The 20371-nt window shown below is 47.6% G+C and overlaps 1 protein-coding gene and 1 non-coding gene across 3 annotated transcripts in view; one reads left to right on the top strand and one right to left on the bottom strand.

Annotated features, from left to right (window-relative positions):
* Myo1e (myosin IE) overlaps positions 1-20371 on the bottom strand; it is a 212607-nt gene that overhangs the window by 114730 nt on the left and 77506 nt on the right. For both annotated transcript variants that reach the window (XM_045160389.1, XM_045160388.1), the window contains exons 2-3: positions 8691-8834; positions 213-302 (exon numbers count right to left, since the gene is read on the bottom strand). In XM_045160389.1, coding sequence (XP_045016324.1) covers positions 213-302; positions 8691-8768 — 168 coding nt within the window. In that variant the 5' untranslated portion in view covers positions 8769-8834. The remainder of the gene's footprint in view (positions 1-212; positions 303-8690; positions 8835-20371) is intronic.
* On the top strand, positions 14940-15063 carry LOC123464273. The gene has a single exon (XR_006639502.1). It is a non-coding gene; the product is annotated as a small nucleolar RNA SNORA31 (small nucleolar RNA).

Below are 20371 nucleotides of genomic sequence, written 5' to 3' on the forward strand. Positions count from 1 at the left end.
GTAAATAAGGTTCACATATTAGACGGCCCTAAGCTACTTCAAATTACATATGAAAGAGAAGCATATGATTTTAAAAAATCAAACAAGGTCACTTATGTGAGTTTCCCCAATAAATAATTCATAAGAAAATGCAAATGTATTGTTACCTTCAAGAAAAATTATTTTTGCATCATAAAACCCCTATTAATTAGTTAATATAGTATATAACTTACCGCTCCTTGGTACATTTCAATTTCTTTTTCTCCAAAATACGGCATCTGCTTGAAGGGGTTGACGGAGATCAACACGGATCCGATATATGTCTGAGTTTAAACCTGGTTAAGGACTGTTGTCAATCTTCATAGACTTTTGTTTTTCAAATTTACTAAGCAGATATTATCAAGAATTTTTTTTGAGAATTTAATGATTGTCCAAATGGAACTCGTGCGTGTGTGTATGTGTTCTAAAAAAAACCATAGGGGCTGGAGAGATAGATGGCTAAGGTCTTGCCTGCAAAGCCTAAGAACTCAGGTTCGACTCTCCAGAACCCACGTGAGCCAGATGTACAAGGGGGCACATGTGCCTGGGGTTCAATTGCAGTGGCTGGAAGCCCTGGTGCTCCCATTCCCTTTCTCTGTCACTCTTATTCTCTCTCTCTCATAAAAATAAACAAAAAAAATTATGAGAAACTTAGTTCTTGCTCCTCCCTCAGTAAAAATAATGTTTATTACCACGGTGCTACAAAATGGATAACTATGAGAAATAAATTAACATCTATTCTATCTGGACTGGCAACATGAACAGTTAGTATCAAGAACAGACCAAAACTGGCCAAGGGATGATCAGAGTGGCCAGCATCTGTCTCCTGACATGCTAGGTAGCTTTCCCCATGGAATACCCACACCTCAGAGACAGACTAAATAACACAGTTATTTACTCATGTAAGAGAGGGACACAGGGTGAACTGAGGCTCTTGCTTCTCAGAAGCTTGGAGAACTGAGTGATAGCAACAAGGTGATATTTGGAGAAGAAAGTCACAATCCCATGTAAAAGAGGGTTATTTCTGTTTCAGGGATCTAGGAAGGCCCCTTAGACGGGACGTGTATATGCTAGGGCCTAAAATATTTTACATGTTTTCACATACCCAGATAAGGAAAGTGTTATTACACACATTCTTTAAATTCCTTCAACAATCAACTAACTTGTGTTCGGTGTTTATAATGTACCAGGTGCTGTCTCAGATGCTGGGGACCCAGCAGAGAATTAAAAAACAGACCAAACCCCTGTCTCACAGAGGAAAAAAACCAACCAACTAGTCTGAAATGACAACGCATATGCTCTGTTGGTTGGGTTTTTGGTTTTGGGGTGGAGTCTCTTGCTATATTGCCCAGGCTGGTCTCCAACTCCTGAACTCAAGTGACCCTCCTGGCCCAGTGCTGGGACTACAAGTGTGCACCCCTCTGTCTCCCTCGAGTCTTCTCTGAATCACTGAATTAGGAATGTCCCTAAGTTTTACAACACTAAATAGTAAAAATTAGAATAGTTTTTTTTTCATTTTATTTAATATGTATGTATGTATCTATCTATTATCTATCTATCTATCTATCTATCTATCTATCTATCCATCTATCTATATATCCATCTATCTATCTATCTATCATCTATCTATTATCTATCCATCCATCTATCTATTATCTATCTATCTATCTATGTATCTATCCATCTATCTATCTATCTATCTATCTATCTATCTATCTATCTATCTATCTATCTGGGACACAGAGAAAGAAGCAGACACAGAGAGAAAGTGAGTATAGGTGCACCAGGGTACCCTGCCACTAAAAACGAACTCCAGGCGCATGCACCCTCTTTGTGCATCTGGCTTTACAAAGGTTTGCAAACAAGTGCCTTTAACTGCTGAGCCACCTCTCCATCCCTACAAATAAATAAATAGTCTTAAATAGTAAGAGTAAGAGCTGCAATACAGTGATATTTCCTTCCAAGGAGACATTTATATCTTAGGAGCTGTGACATTTACATTTTAGACATTTATATTTTAGCAGCCCAGAGGGTCTGGTCAGATGGTCTGGCTCCCCAATCCCTGCTCCACTCACGCTCTGGGCCAGTCACATCCATGTGCTTGGGTTAATGGATCATGGAGATAAAGCAGGACCTACTTAACAGCTTTGCCATGGAAGCCAATGGAACAATCAATACACACTGCTCAGCACACAGACGTTATGTCCTTAATTCACAGTCTCTTAGATTCTTGTTCTGACACAACTGTGGCTTTTTACCTTGGATGAGATTCGACATTATTATTAAACACAAACAAGCGTGGGACAGATTGTAAAATTTAAACACACACATGCACACATATTTACACACCACGTAAGAATGTAGAGTGACTTGAGTACCTTTCATTTCGTTTTTCGCTGACCAGAAAGAAAGACCGTTCAAATTGAAAGAGGGGAGATAAAGTGGAAATAGAGAAAAGGAGGTGAGCAGGTGTTGTGTTTTAATTATTTAATTTTAATTATTTACCTGATAAAAGATGCCCATAATACTATAACCAAGACTTTGGTGATAAAATTAATTCTATGTATGCACATTACATGGTACACCTAACCAAAGCAATTGGCAACAACTCTCTCGCTACTATTTTTTAAATATTTTAGTTACCTGAGAGAGAAAAAGAGGCAAATAGAGAGAATGGCTACACCAGGGTCTCCAGCTACTGCAAATGAACTGCAGACGCATGCAGTACCTTGTGCATCTGGCTTACGTGGGTACTAGGGAATTGAACCTGAGTCCTTAGGCTTCTAAGGCCAGTGCCTTAACCACTAAGCAATCTCTCCAGGCCCTCTCTTACTACTATTTTTTTTTTTTTTTTTCTGAGGCAGGGTCTCACTCTAGCTCAGGCTGACCTGGAATTCACTCTGTAGTCTCAGGGTGGCCTTGAACTCTCGGCGATCCTCCTACCTCTGCTTCCCGAGTGCTGGGATTAAAGGTGTGCGCCACCACGCCCGGCTATCTCTCTTACTACTATTAATCCTCTGTTAGGAGAAGAAAAGTGGTCCTTATGGAATTTTTTTTTTCTTTTTTTAACATGTGACATGTGTGTGCTGTGCATGCACGTGTGTGCAAGCAGAGGAAGACACCCGTTGACATGGGTGTTGCTCTGATCACTCCACTGGGGTTGCAGGCGTGGCCTCTCATGAGTCTAGAACTTGCTGACTCTGGGAGTCCAGCGGCCTGCTTGCCCGGGAGCACTCCCTGTCCCTGCCTGTCACAGCCTCCTTTATCACCGGGATTACAGCCACCTGCATGACACGTCTATCAGCGGAGCCATCTCCTCGGCCCACTGCAGATGTTTTTAAACTTGCCTGTGGCTCAACAGGACAGCGCCTGCCTTTAATCCCATCACTTGGGAGACCCAGGTAGGAGGATCACTGTGAATTCGAGGCCAGCCTGAGAGAGAATTCCTGGTCAGCCTGGGCTATAGTGAGACCCCTACCTCAGAAAACAAAAAACAAAACAAAAACAAGCAACCAAACAAAAAAACTTGCTCAAAGGTCCAGGCCAATAATGGCAGAACTATTTCTCAAACTCAGGCAGGCTGCTCCAGAATCCATACTCTTGCTAATAAAAACCAGCGACATGCTGGAGGTGTGGCTCAGTAGGTAGTTGCTTGCCTAGCTTTCAAGAAGCTCCGCCTTTGAGCCTCAGAACCATGTAAACTGGACATGCTAGCCCAAGCCTGCATCCCCCGCACTTCGGAGCCGGGTGGCGGGGGGGGGGAGTTCACAAATTCAAGGCCAGCGTGGACTAAAGAGCCATAGCAATATCACCTCTGTTATCACTAGTGGAGCTGTAAGACTTCCTTTAGCAAATAAAAATACAGCTGGCCATGGTGGCGCACGCCTTTAATCTCAGCACTTGGGAGGCAGAGGTAGGAGGCTTGCTATGAGTTTGAGGCCAGCCTGAGAATACAGAGCAAATTCTAGGTCAGCTTGGGCTGGAGTGAGACTCTACCTCAAAAAAATAAAAATAAAAATAAATAAAATAAAAAACAGAATGCTCAGAATACCTAGGTAAGTCTGAGTATTAGATAGAAGAATGATCTTTCCATTATCACTGCCAGCGCGAATGCAGGGCGGGGAAGGCCGTGTCGGATGGCTCTGGGGTCTTCTTTGTATACTCAACCGTGTGTGGTCAGGCGTGTGAGCCATGGGGCCTGTTTGGGGGGTCACAGGACAACTTTTGGGGTTGGTTCTCGTTCTCACCACATTGGCCGGCCCATGGGCTTCCAGGTAATCCTGTTACATCTGGCCTTTTGCCCAGGGGCGCTGGGATTGCAGACGCTTGCAGTGGAGCTTACAGCATCTGGGTTCATGTGGGTGTGGGGGTCAAATCTTAGGTACTCACCCTTGCAGGGCAAGTGCTTTATCCACAGAGCCACCTCCCCAGTCCCTCAAACATGTACCTCAGCAGGATATTTTTTTTCCAGGTCGGGTCTCACTCTAGCCCAAGGTGACCTGGAATTTACTCTGTATTCTCAAGCTGGCCTCCACACACACATGTGTACACATACATGTGCACACACACGTGCACCCACGTACATATAAACATGCACACACACACACATACAGAGAACACTGTAACCATCAGTAAATCTCCCAAACTGCCACGGTGATTAGCTGACGTCCCTGAACTGATCACGGGGGAAGTGAAGGAAGGTGAGGCGTGTGCCCAAGGCTGAGCAGACAGCGGCAGGGCAGCGGCTCTAGAGAGGGCCAACCTCCACCCAGCATGCTCGCTTACCCTCTGCAAACAGGCTGCCCAGAGCCTTACTGCGGGCCATGACATATGCTGCTGGCTTCGAGCTCCCGCTGGAGCCTGAATTCCTCATTCAAGGATTAAAAATGCCAAACGCGTTTGAATGTGGCCTTTGGGGAGAAACAAGTCTGCAGAGAGCTGGATAGAATGCACGGGAGGTCGCTCTGCCGGCCAAGTGGCTGGCATGGAAGTCTTGCCAAGCACCAAGCACGAAAGAGGAGGCTACCATGCTTTTCCGCCTTTTCTGACTTTAAAATTTTCTTTCTTTCTTTCTTTTTTTTTTTTTTTCTCTCGTCTACTTTAGCAGGTCATTGCAAGAAGTGTAGCAACCGTCACAAGTGCATGGGAATCTCAGCCTTTCTTGTCTGAGGCTACGTAGCCTTAAAGCATACACTGGGACTTTTACTGTTAAGTTTTCTTTCTTTCTTTCTTTTTTTCCCTAATGCAGAACAAAGAAACTGTGTGTTTGGGCTGACTGCAGTAACAACTGATTGTTCCCAATGTCGACCTCCGACGGGAGCAGTGCGCTGGTATCCCGTGCAGAAGAGCCTGAACATGGGCGGTGTTAGGTCATTACTTCGCTTTGTCTTAAACGAACAGACGGACAACTCATGCTCCTGGGCTGGAGCGATGGCTCGGTGGTTAAGTATTTTACCTGCACAAGCATGGGGGCCTGAGGGGCTCAAATCTCCAGATTTCAGGCAGAACAGCGGGGCATGGCCACACGCACCTGTAACCCCCGCTCTGCGGGGCAGCAGACACCCAAGCGTCAACGGAAGCCCACGCGCTCTGAGAACAGTAAGAGACAGACAGAGAGAGGGAGAAAGAGAGTGCATCTACCTCAAAAACAAGGCCAGACAAAGAGAGTGAGTAGAACACCCTAAGTCCCACACTGGCCGTCACAGGCAAGGGACCCTGGCTCAGCAGGCAAGGGCCAGTAGGACACATGCACATACATATCACACACATAAGCAAAATTTAAAAAAAAATTAAGCCGGGCGTGGTGGTGCACACCTTTAATCCCAGAACTTGGGAGGCAGAGGTAGGAGGATCACCATGAGTTCCAGGCCACCCTGAGACTACAGAGTTAATTCCAGGTCAGTCTGGGCTAGAGTGAAACCCTACCTGGAAAAAACAAAACAAAACAAAAAAAATTAAACCCGGCTCTTGTCTGCGGGAATGCTGTGCTATCTACTAGCCCAATGTCAGAGGAGAAGATCGGCAGCGGATGCTCAGCATCATATCAAAGCTTCCAGCACCAGCCTCCACAGAGCTGAAAGCAACTCTGCATTGGAGATAGAAAGTACATTTATGCCTGCCTCACCATATATTGAGTGGATAAAGATGGCTAAGACATAAAAGTCATTAGTGGTCAAGTAACTCACTTCCTTGGGAGAACACGCCATTAGTCAGCTATAGACTCTGCAAAGGCATTCGCCAGCAGGCCCGTGTGAGTCACTCGACATTCTGCTGTCTCGAGCTGGGGAGATGGCTCAGCACTTAAGAGCACCTGCCATGATTTAAGCCTAAGGGAGGGCCTCTTGGGTCCGAGATTGCCAAACTCAACTCCCTAGAAGCCACTTAAAGATCTGAGTATGGCCGTGCACATCTGTAACCCCAGTCCGGGGGGCAGAGACTGGAGAATCACGAGGGCTTGCTGACGGCCCGCGGCTCTGGCTTGAGGGAGAGATTCCATCTCATGGAAATATGCAGATGAGTGAGCGCTAAGAGAAAGACACCAAGCCTTCTCCTCTGATCTTCCCACGCACACATGTGGGGTATGTGTATTTGCACACACATGTGTGTACATTACACATTATGCATGCCACACACATCACACCACGCACACACTCTACTCACACACATGCAAAAAGTCTGCTGTCTGAATTTATATCTATTTTTAATTTAATTTTTAGTTATTTATTTGAGAGAAAGAAGCAGACAGAAAGACAGAGAGATAGAGAGAGGGAGAGAGTGGGCACACCAGGACCGTAAGCCACTGCAATCTCCCAACACATGTACCTCTTTGTGCATGTGGCTTACATGGGTCCTGGGGAATTGAACCTGGGTCCTTTAGCTTTTCAGACAAGCACCTTAACCACTAAGCAATCTCTCCAGCCCTATACATGTACTTTCAATATTTTATTTAAATTTAGTTATTAGAAAAAGAGAGAGAATGGGCACACTAGGGCCTCTAGCCACTGTAAACAAACTCCAGATGCACATGCCACCATGTGCATCTGGCTTCTGTGGGCTCTGGGGAAATTGAACCTGGGTCCTTAAGCTTCTCAGGCAAATGCCTTAATTGCTAAATAACTAACAAATTCTCAATGAACACTTAATAAAACACACTTTGCCAAGAACTTTGCAGGGAAGCAAAAAAAAAAAAATGCAGTGAGAGCTGATGCACCTTTGTTACAACAGCAACATGAAAGCACACACGTGCAACTGGCAGTTCTGTGTGGAGGGCAACGGGAACTCGCTGTGGGTGGTGAGATTCCTGGTGATCTGCAGTGTCTTCCCTTTTGCTTAGCTGCATTTCCAAAGCCACGAGCACTGATCTACTATAGCTTTTATATTGTTCTTGGTACATAAGTCACTGCGTCTGCAAGAAGCCCTTGGTGTATTACATGTCAAAAGTCCTTCTGGGGAAGAACGAGGCTGTCTGGGCTGAGAGTGGACAGACTTCAGGCAACCGCTGGCCTATTCTGTCACAGGCTACCTGGCTCATCCAACCCCGCATTTCTGTGTAGCTAATGCAAAAGCCAAGCCGACATCCCAGGACTTTTAATCTTCCATTTAAAGCTGCTCGCAAGGCTGGGGACGTAGTCCAGTTGGTAGAAGGCTTGACCAGCAGGAATGAAGCCTAGCGCTCCACCCCCGTCACTGCATAAGCCGGTGCGGCGGCATGTGCCTGGAAGCCCAGGCCTTGGTCGATGGAGGCAGGAGGATCAGAAGCTCAAGGCCATCCGTAGCTACATAGGGAGTGGGAGGACAACCTGGGATATATGAGACCCTGTCTCAAAATAAAAATATCAAGTTTCTATGGTCAACTTCATTTTAATCTATAATGAGCAACTTTACTATTAAGTTTCTTGAAAGTAATTCAGAAACATGGGAAGAACTTACACGCAGCCTGTGGGTTCAAACATAACTAATGCTTACTACGTACTTCAGCAGTCATTGCTTCTTTGCACTACCAAAAGCCCCACGTGGGAGAATTGATTACCATTCCCATTTTACAGAGAAGGAGACAACGGGCACCCAGATCACAAACTTGTTAAAGTCACAAAATCCGTGCAGAGTAAGTAATCTTTCAGCCCAGGCAGGCTAGATCTGCACCCTGCCTGCACCCAGCTCTTCCTCAGGAACTCTTTGATGATAATACATCCAGATAAAATAAATAAATTTACTTTTTTTTGGACCAGATAAGTTGACAACTGTAAGCACAATCATTTCCATACAGTTAAAGGAAACCGAGCAGGTCTCTAGTGCAAGGGTCAATCGGTTTGTTCTATAAGGAGGCGGAAAGGAATTACTTTAGATTTCATGGGTCAGGTAGACTCAGCTTGGCCACTGCAGCGTGTAAGGAGTAGCCGGTACACGATATGGACACAGCTGCGTCCTAAGAACACTTGAGCGCACAAGGCGTGGAGGGTGGGGCGAGACTCCTCCGCAAGCTGCTACCCCGGTGATGTCCTGCGCGCAGCCTGAACTAGGGGTGACGGAGTGCGGCACTCTGAAACCGTGAGAGCCCCGAGCCCCCCCAGCCTTGCAGACCTTCAGGAGGTGCGCGCGTGAGGCGGAAAGCCTCCGTTTACTTTGCGCACCGTCACATCCCGGGCGGGCACGAAGTCACGGGTAAAGGATACGAAGATGTAGTCGTCCATGTATCTCTTCTTCAAGTTCTCCACGATGGAGCTCTCCGTGATCTTGGAGAGCAGCACCATGTCGTCCACGCCGCTGTGCTTGACGTTGTGGCTCTGCCAGTGGTAGCGGTAGGCCCCTTTGCTGCCCTGGGGACAAAAACCACACGTTGGATTAGGGGAGCTCACACTCTCCTGGGCTTTTTAAAAAAGGATGATTTGTATTTGGAGTGCGTTTGCAGTGGCTAGAGGCCCTGCTTTGCTCATTCTCTCTCTCTCTCTCTCTCTGCTTGCAGATAAATAAATAAATAATGACACTTATTTCCCAAGTGTTTCTGTAATGAATGGGAATAGAATGAGCACAGCAAATGAAGATTTTTGCTATGGTAGACTGGGCCCAACTTCCAGCTTTGCTCCTACAGGTAAGTGGGGGAGGGGAGGACATGCCACCCAAGATCACTGTGTCACTGAAGCTGGGGTGGGCGCTGGGGGGACATTTTCCTCAGTGGTGTAGCCATGCTCTGGTAAATAAGCCTCCAACCCAAGCCATGCTCGTGCAAGCAGCCCCGACTGAACTCAGTGGGACACACATGTGCGCGTGTGCACACGTACACACAGACTTGGAAGGAGAAGGGAGCTAATTGGGAATAAGGAAGGGTTCGGAGGGGGAGAGGGCAAGAGAAGGTCACAAGTATGAAAATGATCAAAATACATTCTATACAAGTACAAAAATTGCCAAGAAGTCAATTTACACACACACACACACACACACACACACACACACACACACACACACACACGCACGCAGAACCATGGGCCCTGAATTGGGGAAGACTCGGCCCTGCCCCACCCTTGAGCGCAGCACCTGGGGGCGTTTCAACAGCACTGGGGGAAATTCCGACCACTCGAACACCAAAACCAGAACGAGGAAAGGACTGGAAAGCGGAGACTCTCTGGGAGGTGAGGGAGATGGAAAGAAACAAGATGGAAGCACTATCACATTTCACATGTAAAATATGCGAAGTTGTCTGTCTTCTCCGAGGAGGGCACAGGTTTCCATGCTCGGAGTAAATTCTCAGAGGCTGTGAGGAAAGCAAGATGAAGCCTCCACAGGAACAGGGCTCAAGCTCGAGTGGAGAGACGTTCTAGAAGGTTTGCCACCCATGATGTCTGGCAGAAGCAAGCTGACCATATGATATATTATTTGTCTTTCCCAGAACCACACGTCACATCAGTTCTACAAGATTACCTCAGAGCTCACCACTCCTTCTTCCTCCGTGGCCAGGCAGAAAGAGAGGAAGAGCAATGAATCACTGGGCCTGCACCAAACGCCCATCCTTGCCCTCTAACTAGACAGAGTCCTGAGGATGTCCCCCAGCCTCCCAGTCCTTCCTCCTTTGCGCTCTCTGGTCACCCACCCAGGGGGCTCTGCTCAGAGAGCCAAGGTCCAAGAGTAACCGACATAAAGGTTTGTCAGATGTTCTTGTCTCAAAAAAAAAAAAAAAAAGACAAAAGCGTTTTTTTCTTTTAAAAAACATAGAAATGATTGAACAAAAGAGAAGGCTACTGGTAAGTAGTTACTGAATTTCTACAAAAGACAAGACATTCTGGGCCCCACTGTGCACGTTTATACAGAAGCCCACCAGCTGAGCAGCTCACAAAGTCCTACCCCCCAGAAGCAGCTTCTGTCCGTCCCTGCCAGTCGCTCCCCAGGAGGACGGGGGTCTCTGCCCAGTGCATTTGTTTTTACTGTCCTAGACATTACTGATTAGGTTGATTGACCCTCCCTTCCTTTTTGGGGGGGCTTGAGGTGGGGTCTCACTCTAGCCTCGGTTGACCTGGAACTCATTATGTAGTCTCAGGGTGGCTTTGAACTCATGGTGATCCTCTTACCTCTGCCTCCTGGGTGCTGGGATTAAAGAAATGTGTCACCCTGCCCAGATTCCTTTATTATTATTATTATTATTATTATTATTTATGAGAGAGAAAAGAGAGTGTATAGTATTGGGCACACCAAGGCCTCCTGCTACTGCAAATGGACTCGAGACACACGTGCCACTTTGTGCACCTGCCTTTGCATGGGTGCTGGGGAATCAAACCCTGGCCACCAGGCTTTGCAAGCAGTGCTCTTAACCTCTGAGCTGTTTCTCTAGCCTGCTTCCTTCCTTTTTCCTTTCTTCCCTCCTCCTTTCTCTCTCCTTCCTTCCCCTCTTAGATCTTTCTTAGACTAGGTCTCATGTAGCCCAGGCTGGCCTCCAAGTCTCTGTGTAACCTTGATATTCTAATCCTCCTGCCTCCACGGCCCCAGTGCTAGGATTACAGACATGTTACCCCGCCTGGTGTAGGTGGTGCTGAGGGTGGAACCCGGGACCATGTGCGCTTTGGGCAGGCACGCTGTGAACTGATCTACATCCCCTACTCAGGCCTTCAGTTATTCCCTTTTTAGTTTTCTCTCCACAGCAGGGTGAGGAGCCAAGAGTGTGACTGAGTGCTCAAGACAGAGGAACCCAATTTACAGGGGTTTGACTTAACAACTTTTGTGTTCAAGAATGATATGGCTGGGCGTGGTGGCGCACGCCTTTAATTCCAGCGCTTGGGAGGCAGAGGTAGGAGGATCACTGTGAGTTCGAGGCCACCCTGAGAATACAGAGTGAATTTCAGGTCAGCCTGGGCTAGAGCGAGACCCTACCTCAAAAAAACAAAACCAAAAAGAATGATATGAATGTGGTATGCATTTGGTAGAAATCACTTCTAATTTCGATCTTCTTGTGAGCTTGCAATCTGCAGTGGTACCCTCTTTGCTGGTCAGAACGGGCGTCAGTCCACACCTCTGGTGGACTTTGGTGCTAAACTGCATTTCAGTTTATGAGATCCTTCAACTTACGATGGGATTATCAGGCCATAACCTCACTATAGGTCAAGGAGCAATGAGTTACTTGCCTTGCAATGGTTGGCGCTTTTGCTATTCCAAACAGCCCTAGGAGCCAGGGAGTAGCATTGCTGCTCTACAAAGAGGAAAGGAGACCCCCCAGTGAGCAAGCAGAGCATGAAGAGGTGAGTGAGGGGGCCTGAGAAATGGCTTGGCGGTTAGGGCACTGGCCGAAAAAGCCTGACAACCCGGGGGTTCGATTCCCCAGCACCCTTGTAGATCCAGATGAATATCGTGGAACACGCATCTGGAGTTCATTTGCAGTGGCTAGAGGCCCTTGTGCGCCCATTGTCTCTCTCTCTCTCTCTCTCTCTGCTTGCAAATAAATAAAAATACTTTTAAAAAGAAGCGCGCCTAATATATCCAAAGGACTCATCTCATTTCCTTAGAAGTACATGCTCAACCATGTTTATTGCTGCTCAATTTATAATAGCTGGGAAATGGAACCAGCCTAGATGTCCCTCAACAGATGAGTGGATAATGAAGATGTGGTACATTTATACAATGGAGTTCTACTCAGCGGTAAAGAAAAATGAAGTTATGAAATTTGCAGAAAAATGGATGGACCTGGAAAGTATTATACTAAGTCAGGTAACCCAGGCCCAGAAAGCCAAGCGCCACATGTTCTCCCTCATATGGGGATCCTAGCTACAGATGACTGGGCTTCTGTGTGAGAATGAAAATACTTAGTAGCAGAGGCCAGTAAGTTGAAAAGGAGACATAAAGGGTGGAGAAAGGAAGGGAAGAGGATACTTAATAGGTTGATATTGTATATATGTAATTACAATGATTGTAATGGGGAGGTAATATGATTGAGAATGGAATTTCAAACGGGAAAGTGTGGGGGTGGGGAGGGAGGGAATTACCATGGGATATATTTTATAATCATGGAAAATGTTAATAAAAATTTAAAAAAAAAAAAATAAACAAAAAAATTTAAAGAAAAAAAAAAAAAAAAAAAAAAAAAAAAAAAAAAAAAAAAAAAAAAAAAAAAAAGAAGCGCGCCTGATTTTCCATGATTATAGATGCTTCAGATAAGATTTCTTCTCCCTGCCTTCTCAGCGACATACTGGGGATTTCTGCCTGTCAAGTCTTAAGTGACAACAGATGACGGGATGTCTTCATACGGAATTCCTCACTAAAATCCATCCAATTTTTGCTCACAACCACCTCCTCTCAGCACCCAAGACTAAAACACTGGAGTTATTTTTCATTTGACACATTTTCTGCATCCAATTTGTCACAAATCTGTGTGTGTGTGTGTGTGTGTGTGTGTGTGTGTGCGCGCGCGCGTGCATGCATGACTACTGCCATTCTCTTCCCAAACCCGGGCAATGAGCTACACAGATGAATTCATTCAGTCTTCACAACCATCCCCCAGACTATGCCTTATGTTGATTTTTTCTGGTGAGAAAAATACAATGTACCAGGTCTTCTAAATTCTCCTGCTGCTGCTCCTTACTGTGTTTACCCCTTCTCACCCCATCCCACCTCAAGAAAAGAGAAACAAAACGAGATGTGATAAGGGTGGATGAGGATGGGAGTGATTTTCCCTTGGGAAAAGGCCACCCCACCATGCGGTGGGCGAGGGTCAGGAGCTACCAGGCAATGCCAGAGCTGAGCTGCACGCACAGGCCGAGGCGCCTAGGCGCCCGGAGAAGCACGGGCTCACCTGCTCTCAGCTCAGCCCCCGGCAGGTTCTAAAAGGGAGCAAGGGGCTGGAGAGATGGCTTAGCGGTTAAGCGCTTGCCTGTGAAGCCTAAGGACCCCGGTTCGAGGCTTGATTCCCCAGGACCCACGTTATCCAGATGCACAAGGGGGCGCACGTGTCTGGAGTTCATCTGCAGTGGCTGGAGGCCCTGGTGCACCCATTCTCTCTTTTTCTCTCTCAAATAAGTAAAAATAAAAAAATTATTTAAAAAATAAATAAATAAAAATAAAAGGGAACAGGCGTCGAGTGGGGGACACGCTCATGACTGCGGCTGTCCCCCAGGCCTCTGCAGCACAGCTGCCGACGAGGCGCTCAGGATAGCAAGGCGGGAAACGGTCACCACGCACGGCCCTCAACACGGGCAGCCAGGGCCTGCGGCGGTGACAGGACGTGTCGGGGTTCTGGGGAAATAACGGCAACCATATTCTCATGGTGCCCTTTATTCTTGCCTCCTACTGCTGGTTTGGAGGCAGGAGCCTGGCACGCTCGAAGCGACAGGTACTTTCTCCCATGAGCCCAGCTGTCCAATCACCCTCTACGACAGCCATGCTTTTTTCTGGACTTAACTTTCTGCTGCATGTGTGCATGCGTGTTCATATGTGTGCGCATGCACGTGGAGGGCAGAGGGTGATGTTATGTGCTGTCTCTTCTTTATTGGATTTCCACTTTTTTTTTTTTTTTTTTGAGACACAGACTCACACTGAACCTGGAACTCACCCACTGATTCAGCCGGACTGGCTAGCCAGCATGCCCCGGGGACCCTTCTGTCTCCTCCTCCCCAGCGCTTGGATTACTGGTATGCATGGCCACGTGCTGCTCTTATGTGGGGGCCGGGGATCTGAACCCAGGTCCTCATGCTTGCGTGGCATGCGCTTAGCTGACTAAGCCATCTCTCCAGCCCCTGGGCTGCTGCTGCTTTTTTTTTTTTTTTAATTTACTTATTTGTTTGCAAGGAGAGAGAGAAAAAGAAAGAGAGAAAGAGAAAAAAAAGAGAAATAAAGAGAAGAAGTAAGAAAGGGTGTGCCAGGGTTTCTTGCCACTGAAAAGGAACTTTGTACAGCTAACTTTACATGGGTACTGAGGAATCGAACTCAGGCTGTCAGACTTTGCAAACAAGTGCCTCTAACCACTGAGCAATCTCTCCAGCCCATGTACTTCCTTTTTATTTTCTGATTTTTATTTATTTATTTGAGACACAGAGAGGGAGAGAGAGGCTGAATGGGTGAGCCAGGGCCTGTAGTCACTGCAAATGAACTCCAGATGCATGTGCCACCTTGTGCTTTTGGCTTAGGTGGGACCTGGAGAATCAAACCTGGGTCCCTGGGCTTCACAGGCAAGTACCTTAACCACTAAGCCATCTCTCCAGCCCCCTCTTTTATATATATTTATAATTTATTTATTTGAGAGAGAGAGAAAGAGGCAGAAAGAGAGAGAGAGAGAGAGGGAGAGAAAGAATGGGCATGCCAAGGCCTCCAGCCACTGCAAATGAACTTCAGATGCGTGCACCCCCTTATGCATCTGGCTTACGTGGGTCCTGGAGAGTAGAACCTGGGTCCTTAACCATTAAACCATCCCTCCAGTCCCCCTTTTACAATAACTCCTTTTTGCCTCCTGGCTGCATGCACTGGCAGACTGGGAAGGTTGGGGTTCTCGTGGTCTGCACTGGGATGCAGAAGTCAAGAACCCCATGCCTTCTGCCCGTCTTCGCGGTGGCCCCAGACTGAACTCAGGAGACATCAACACGGGAGGAAAGGTGTGCTCACGTTGGGACGAGGTGTTGATGTCCTTCCCTGTTGTCACAGTCACACTTCGGCGGTCATTCGGGTCTACCTCCTGTCATCACAGCCGGCTGCTGCTGGCCATCCGTACAACCCCAGGACCCGATGAACGGGCACTGCTGTCATTTTGACATTTTACTTTAACCGATTTATTTGGAGTGGAGGCATTGTTTTTTGTTTTAAGAAAAAAAACATGTCATGTAGGTTGTCTAAAAATCAAGTGCATTTAAACTCAAAACAACCTATAAGTTGTTGTTTTCTAAAGTTAATTCTAATTTTTTAAAAAATATTTTGTTTTTATTTATTTGACAGAGAAAGAGGGAGAGAGAGACAGAGAGGGAAATGGGCCACGGCCTCCAGCCACTGCAGACGAACTCCAGACGCATTCTCTCCCTTGTGCATCTGGCTAACATGAGTCCTGGGGAATCGAACTTGGGTCTTTTGGCTTTGCAGGCAAAAGCCTTAACCGCTAAGCCATCCCTCCAGCCCTTAAATTATTTTTATTTATTTATTTGAGAGTGACAGACAGAGAGAAAGAGGCAGATAAAGAGAGAGAGAGAGAGAGAGAGAGAGAGAGAGAGAATGGGTGCGCCAGGGCTTCCAGCCTCTGCACTCTGCAAACGAACTCCAGATGTGTGCGCCCCCTTGTGCATCTGCCTAACATGGGTTCTGGGGAATTGAGCCTTGAACCAGGGTCCTTAGGCTTCACAGGCAAGTGCTTAACTGGTAAGCCATCTCTCCAGCCCGTTTTCTAAAGTTTTATTATTTATTTATTTGAGAGAGAAATAGGCAGAGAGAGAGAGAGAGAGAGAGAGAGAGAGAGAGAGAGAGAGAGAGCAAGAGAGAGAATGGGTGTGCCAGGGCCTCCAGCCGTGGCAAGTGAACTCCGGTTGCGTGCGCCCCCTTGTGCTCCTGGATTACACGCATTTGGCTTTGCAGGTAAACACCTTAACTGCTAAGCCATCTCTCCAGGCCCTGTTTTTCCTTTCTTTTTTTCTTTCTTTCTTTCTTTCTTTCTTTCTTTCTTTCTTTCTTTCTTTCTTTCTTCCTTCCTTCCTTCCTTCCTTCCTTTCTTTCTTTCTTTCTTTCTTTCCTTCCTTCTTTCTTTTTTTTTAATATACGATACTGGGCAAGGTAGATGGATGGACTTAGTGCTGAGAACTATAATGGCAAAAGTGGAAGGCTGTTGGCAGCCCTGACAATTGTGCGAGAGATTCTCACCGATGCTGACCAAGGACAGGCTTTCTTGGACCTAGATTAAGCTTCTAATGGTGATTCAGTTTACGTAAAATCGGCTGATTCATGTACAAGTTCTGGAAAGTAGGCGACAGCCATGTCCACATACTGTCCTGATTTGCTGCGCACACTTGGAGGTGGCACCCACACACGGAGTCCCTCTGAACATGAAGAACAGGCCACAGGGTGGGAAGCGCAGCAGGCTGATCTGACTGGTCTGGAAAGGTGGAGCCTCCCTTGGGAGCGCATTAGCCAGGGTGTGGGCGGGAAGAGCTGAGGTGAGTCAGCATGCCAGGCACACACAGGCGGCATTGTGCCCTCCAGAGCCCGCACGGCCTGCGGTGGCCCTGCCTGTCACAGCAGTGCCCGTGGGGGGCGTTCCCTCTGGGACCCAGAAAAGGTTGGCTGTTAAATGCATCTTGTTAGCACAAGCAGCCCAGTGTGGAGGGGTGAATGGCTGTAAATATGCTCATGTGCTCCTAGGTGGTACTCTTAGGGAGCAAGTTAGAAATAGGCATTGGAATTTTTAAAATTTAATTAATTAATTAATTAATTTGAGAGAGTGAGAGAGAGAAGGAGGGAAGGAGGGAGGGAGAGAAAGAGAGAGAGAGAGAATGGACGCACCAGGGCCTCCAGCCACTGCAAACCAACTCCAGATGCATGTTCCACCTTGTACATCTGGCTAACGTGGGTCCTGGGGAATTAAACCTGGGTCCTTCGGCTTTGCAGGCAAATGCCTTAACCACTAAGCCATCTCTTCAGCCCCAGTACTGGAATTTTTGACACTACAGTTAACTAAACAAAGATAAAATCCACATCCTGCTTAACCTGGTGAAAATAATTAGATCAAATAAGATAATGATGTAAAAGTGTTCTGCAAAATGAAATGAAATCTATAAATGTAACATGTTGTTTTCTATATTCTTTATGCTTTGTGTATGTGGGCGTGTAGTGTATGTGAGGGGTGAGGACACACATGTGTGCAGCTGGACACTCTCTGCCCACGTGGAGGAGAACTTCAGGTGTTCTCTGTCCAGTGTGGCCCTGAGACAGCATCTCTCAATGAACCTGGAGTTATTTGAGGTAAAGTCTCACTTACTTAAGCCCAAGCTGACCTGGAATTCACAATGTAGTCTCAGGGTGGCCTTGAACTCAGGGTGATCCTCCTACCTCTGCCTTCCCAATGCTGGGATTAAAGGCATGTGCCACCATGCCTGGCTGGTAACTTTATTTTCAATTGGTAAGGGCACAATCAGGTTAGTGTTTGCCCTGCACCCCCCCACCTGCACCGTGTCCTACGTCCATACGATTCCTGTAACTTCTGAGGTTATCATACGTCAACGCCACTATTCCTAAACCCACAACCATTTCAATTCTATATCCAAGTTCCACCCAGTCTCTGCTGAAGACTTTCTCTAAGCAATCTCTCTTAACCTGGCTTAAATAATCATCTCAATTAAAAAAAAACAAAAACCAAAAAACACTGGTTTATGGGCTGGGGAGAGGGTTTAGTGGTTAAGGCTCTTGCCTGCAAAGCCAAAGGACCAGGTCCGACTCCCCAGGACCCACATAAGCCAGATGCACAAAGTGGTGCATGCATCTGGAGTTTGTTTGTAGTAGCCAGAGGCCCTGGCGCACCCACTCTCTCTCTCTCTCAAATAAATAAAAATTAAAAAAAACACACTGGTTTAGTGTGCTTGTTTTACTTCAATTTGTGAAAATAAGAAAATAAGTGTGTATGGATATACGCGGGGATGTTCACACCCATCTTGCCGGGTGCCATGCTCCACGTGTGAGTCACAGGGCGGTTCTTTGTTGGGTCAGCCCCCCGCTCGTTTCCACTAGCCACAGCATCTTCAATGATGTGTTCTGCCCCAGAGGCCCTTTCTTCTGTGGGATGGTTTTGTGTGGCAAGACCAGACTTCCCCCCACTAGCTGGTAAGGGTCTGATTTCTTAGCTAGAAGCTGCTCTTGATTCATCTCTCAACTTCCAGCACTTTCCATAACGGGTCCCAAGGCTTCTCTCTAGCCCTACTGCCCCAGAGAGCCCCGGGAGCCAGCTGCACATGGGATGCTCTGGGGCTGCTCCGCGGTGACAGCTGGTCTGGAGGCTGAGCAGACATTTCTCTTGGGCAACTGCTGCTTGCTGACCTCGGGAAGGGCTTCCTGCAAGGATTACCAGCACCATTCTGACCTATTTCTCTCCCAGTCTCAAGAAAACACAGACAGGCAGCTCCTTCCTTCTAGTCGCTGAGAGTCCCTGTTGCCCTACACCCCTTTATTTGGCATAGGTTTCGACACCCCCAGGGTGTCTGCATGGCCGGCGTCTCAGTTCCCACAAGCCATGGGGCAGCCCAGGATCTGTGCGGCCGGCCCGTGAAGGGCTGCGGGGGTGCTCCCTCGGGCACAGCCGCTGGCGCCCCCGGGGATGGAAGTCAAGGAAGAGTGGCCCAAGGCCCTTGAGGCTGCTCACCACAGGACAGCTGACCTCACTTGAAAGTGCGAATCTTAGCAAGGCTTCTCTGATCTGCCTTTGTGTACTCCTAACGCTGCATTTCCCCAGCTCTGTGGCTCCCACAATATCATTTTCTAGGCATATTGCGCTGGGGCTTGTTTTTGTGCTCTGTGCTCTCTCTCTCTCTCTCTCTCTCTGTGTGTGAGCGAGAGGGAGGTGGGGCGAGCCCTTTTGGAATATCCTCCCATGAAATCTGCCCTACCCCATGCCAACCTCTATACCTAGTAAACTCCCACCATGTCTGGTCGGGGCACTGCTCTCTCTGGGGACCCCACCATACCCCAAGTACTCAGTGAATAGCATTATTGGGGTGCGTACCTCCCAGGACTTAGTCTCATCTGCCATCTACCCCAGACCGGTGACCCACACGTCGTGGGCACGTCGCGCATGCTTGCCGAGTTAGTGAGGCAGAGTTCTCTCACTGCTGGGCAACAGAGGCCTTTCCCGTGACGGGCACTGTTTTCAGCCTTTTACACAGAATTTATTTAATTCTCACAGGCTCACAAGGCAGGAACGTGGAACACAGAAGTCATGTAACTTGGATGCTGGGCTTCAAACCCAAGTCTTCTGCTCTGAAATCCTCCTGCTAGACCCGAGGACATGACTCAGTGGGTACAGCGGTTGCACGGGAAGAACCAGGACCTGAGTTCAATCCTTAGTCCCGCGTACACGCAGGGTGCGGCAGTTCACGCCTGCAATCCAAGCCCTGGGGAGGCAGAGACAGGAGGATTCCTGGCACTTGCTGGCCAGCTAGTGCAGCCTAACTGCTGAGCTCCAGGCCAGTGACAGACTCTGTCTCAATGGCATCCCTGAGCGACAACACACAAGATTGTCCCCTGGCCTCCACATGCACACGCACTGAAGTGCATGCACACCGGTACACACGTGTGCCCATACATATGTGAACACGTGCACTCCCACTTCAGGTATGCACACACACACACACACACACACACACACACACACACACTCCATTCTACTTAAAGACTGTACATTCTGACACTCACAATACAGTAAGCAGCGTGGCCGCTGGACCCAGACATAATGGGAAAGTTCACTTTACATTTACCATGTGCCACGAGCTGGGTCCTTTCTTCTGCACAGTAACACTGTGAAGAACTTTCTCCCCTGTCACTTGGTAGAGGAATGTGCCATGCAGCAAACAGAGCACCTGGTACGCAGCCAGGAGCCCACAGAGCAGCCTGGTTCTGAGCAGGAAGCTGCAGCGTCCCCAGCATGTGGGGCAGTGCCTAGGGTGCACTGGTTAGTGTTAATCAGTACTTGTTGGCTGAATAAATTATAGGCCAATGAGGCTGAGTGTGACGGCTCACTCTGGTAATCCCAGCACTCGGGAGGCTGAGGCAGGTAGATTGCCACAAATTCGAGGCCAGCCTGGTTTGAAATGTGCAGTCCCTGAGGGGAACATAGTTGCTGAGTAAGTTTCTCTAGTTGAATTAAGAAGTCAGTCAGGAGCTGGAGGGATGGCTTAGCAGTTAAGGTGCTTACCTGCAAAGCCAA

The sequence above is a fragment of the Jaculus jaculus genome, chromosome 10, assembly GCF_020740685.1.
Source record: "Jaculus jaculus isolate mJacJac1 chromosome 10, mJacJac1.mat.Y.cur, whole genome shotgun sequence".
In the NCBI taxonomy this organism is placed as follows: domain Eukaryota; kingdom Metazoa; phylum Chordata; class Mammalia; order Rodentia; family Dipodidae; genus Jaculus; species Jaculus jaculus.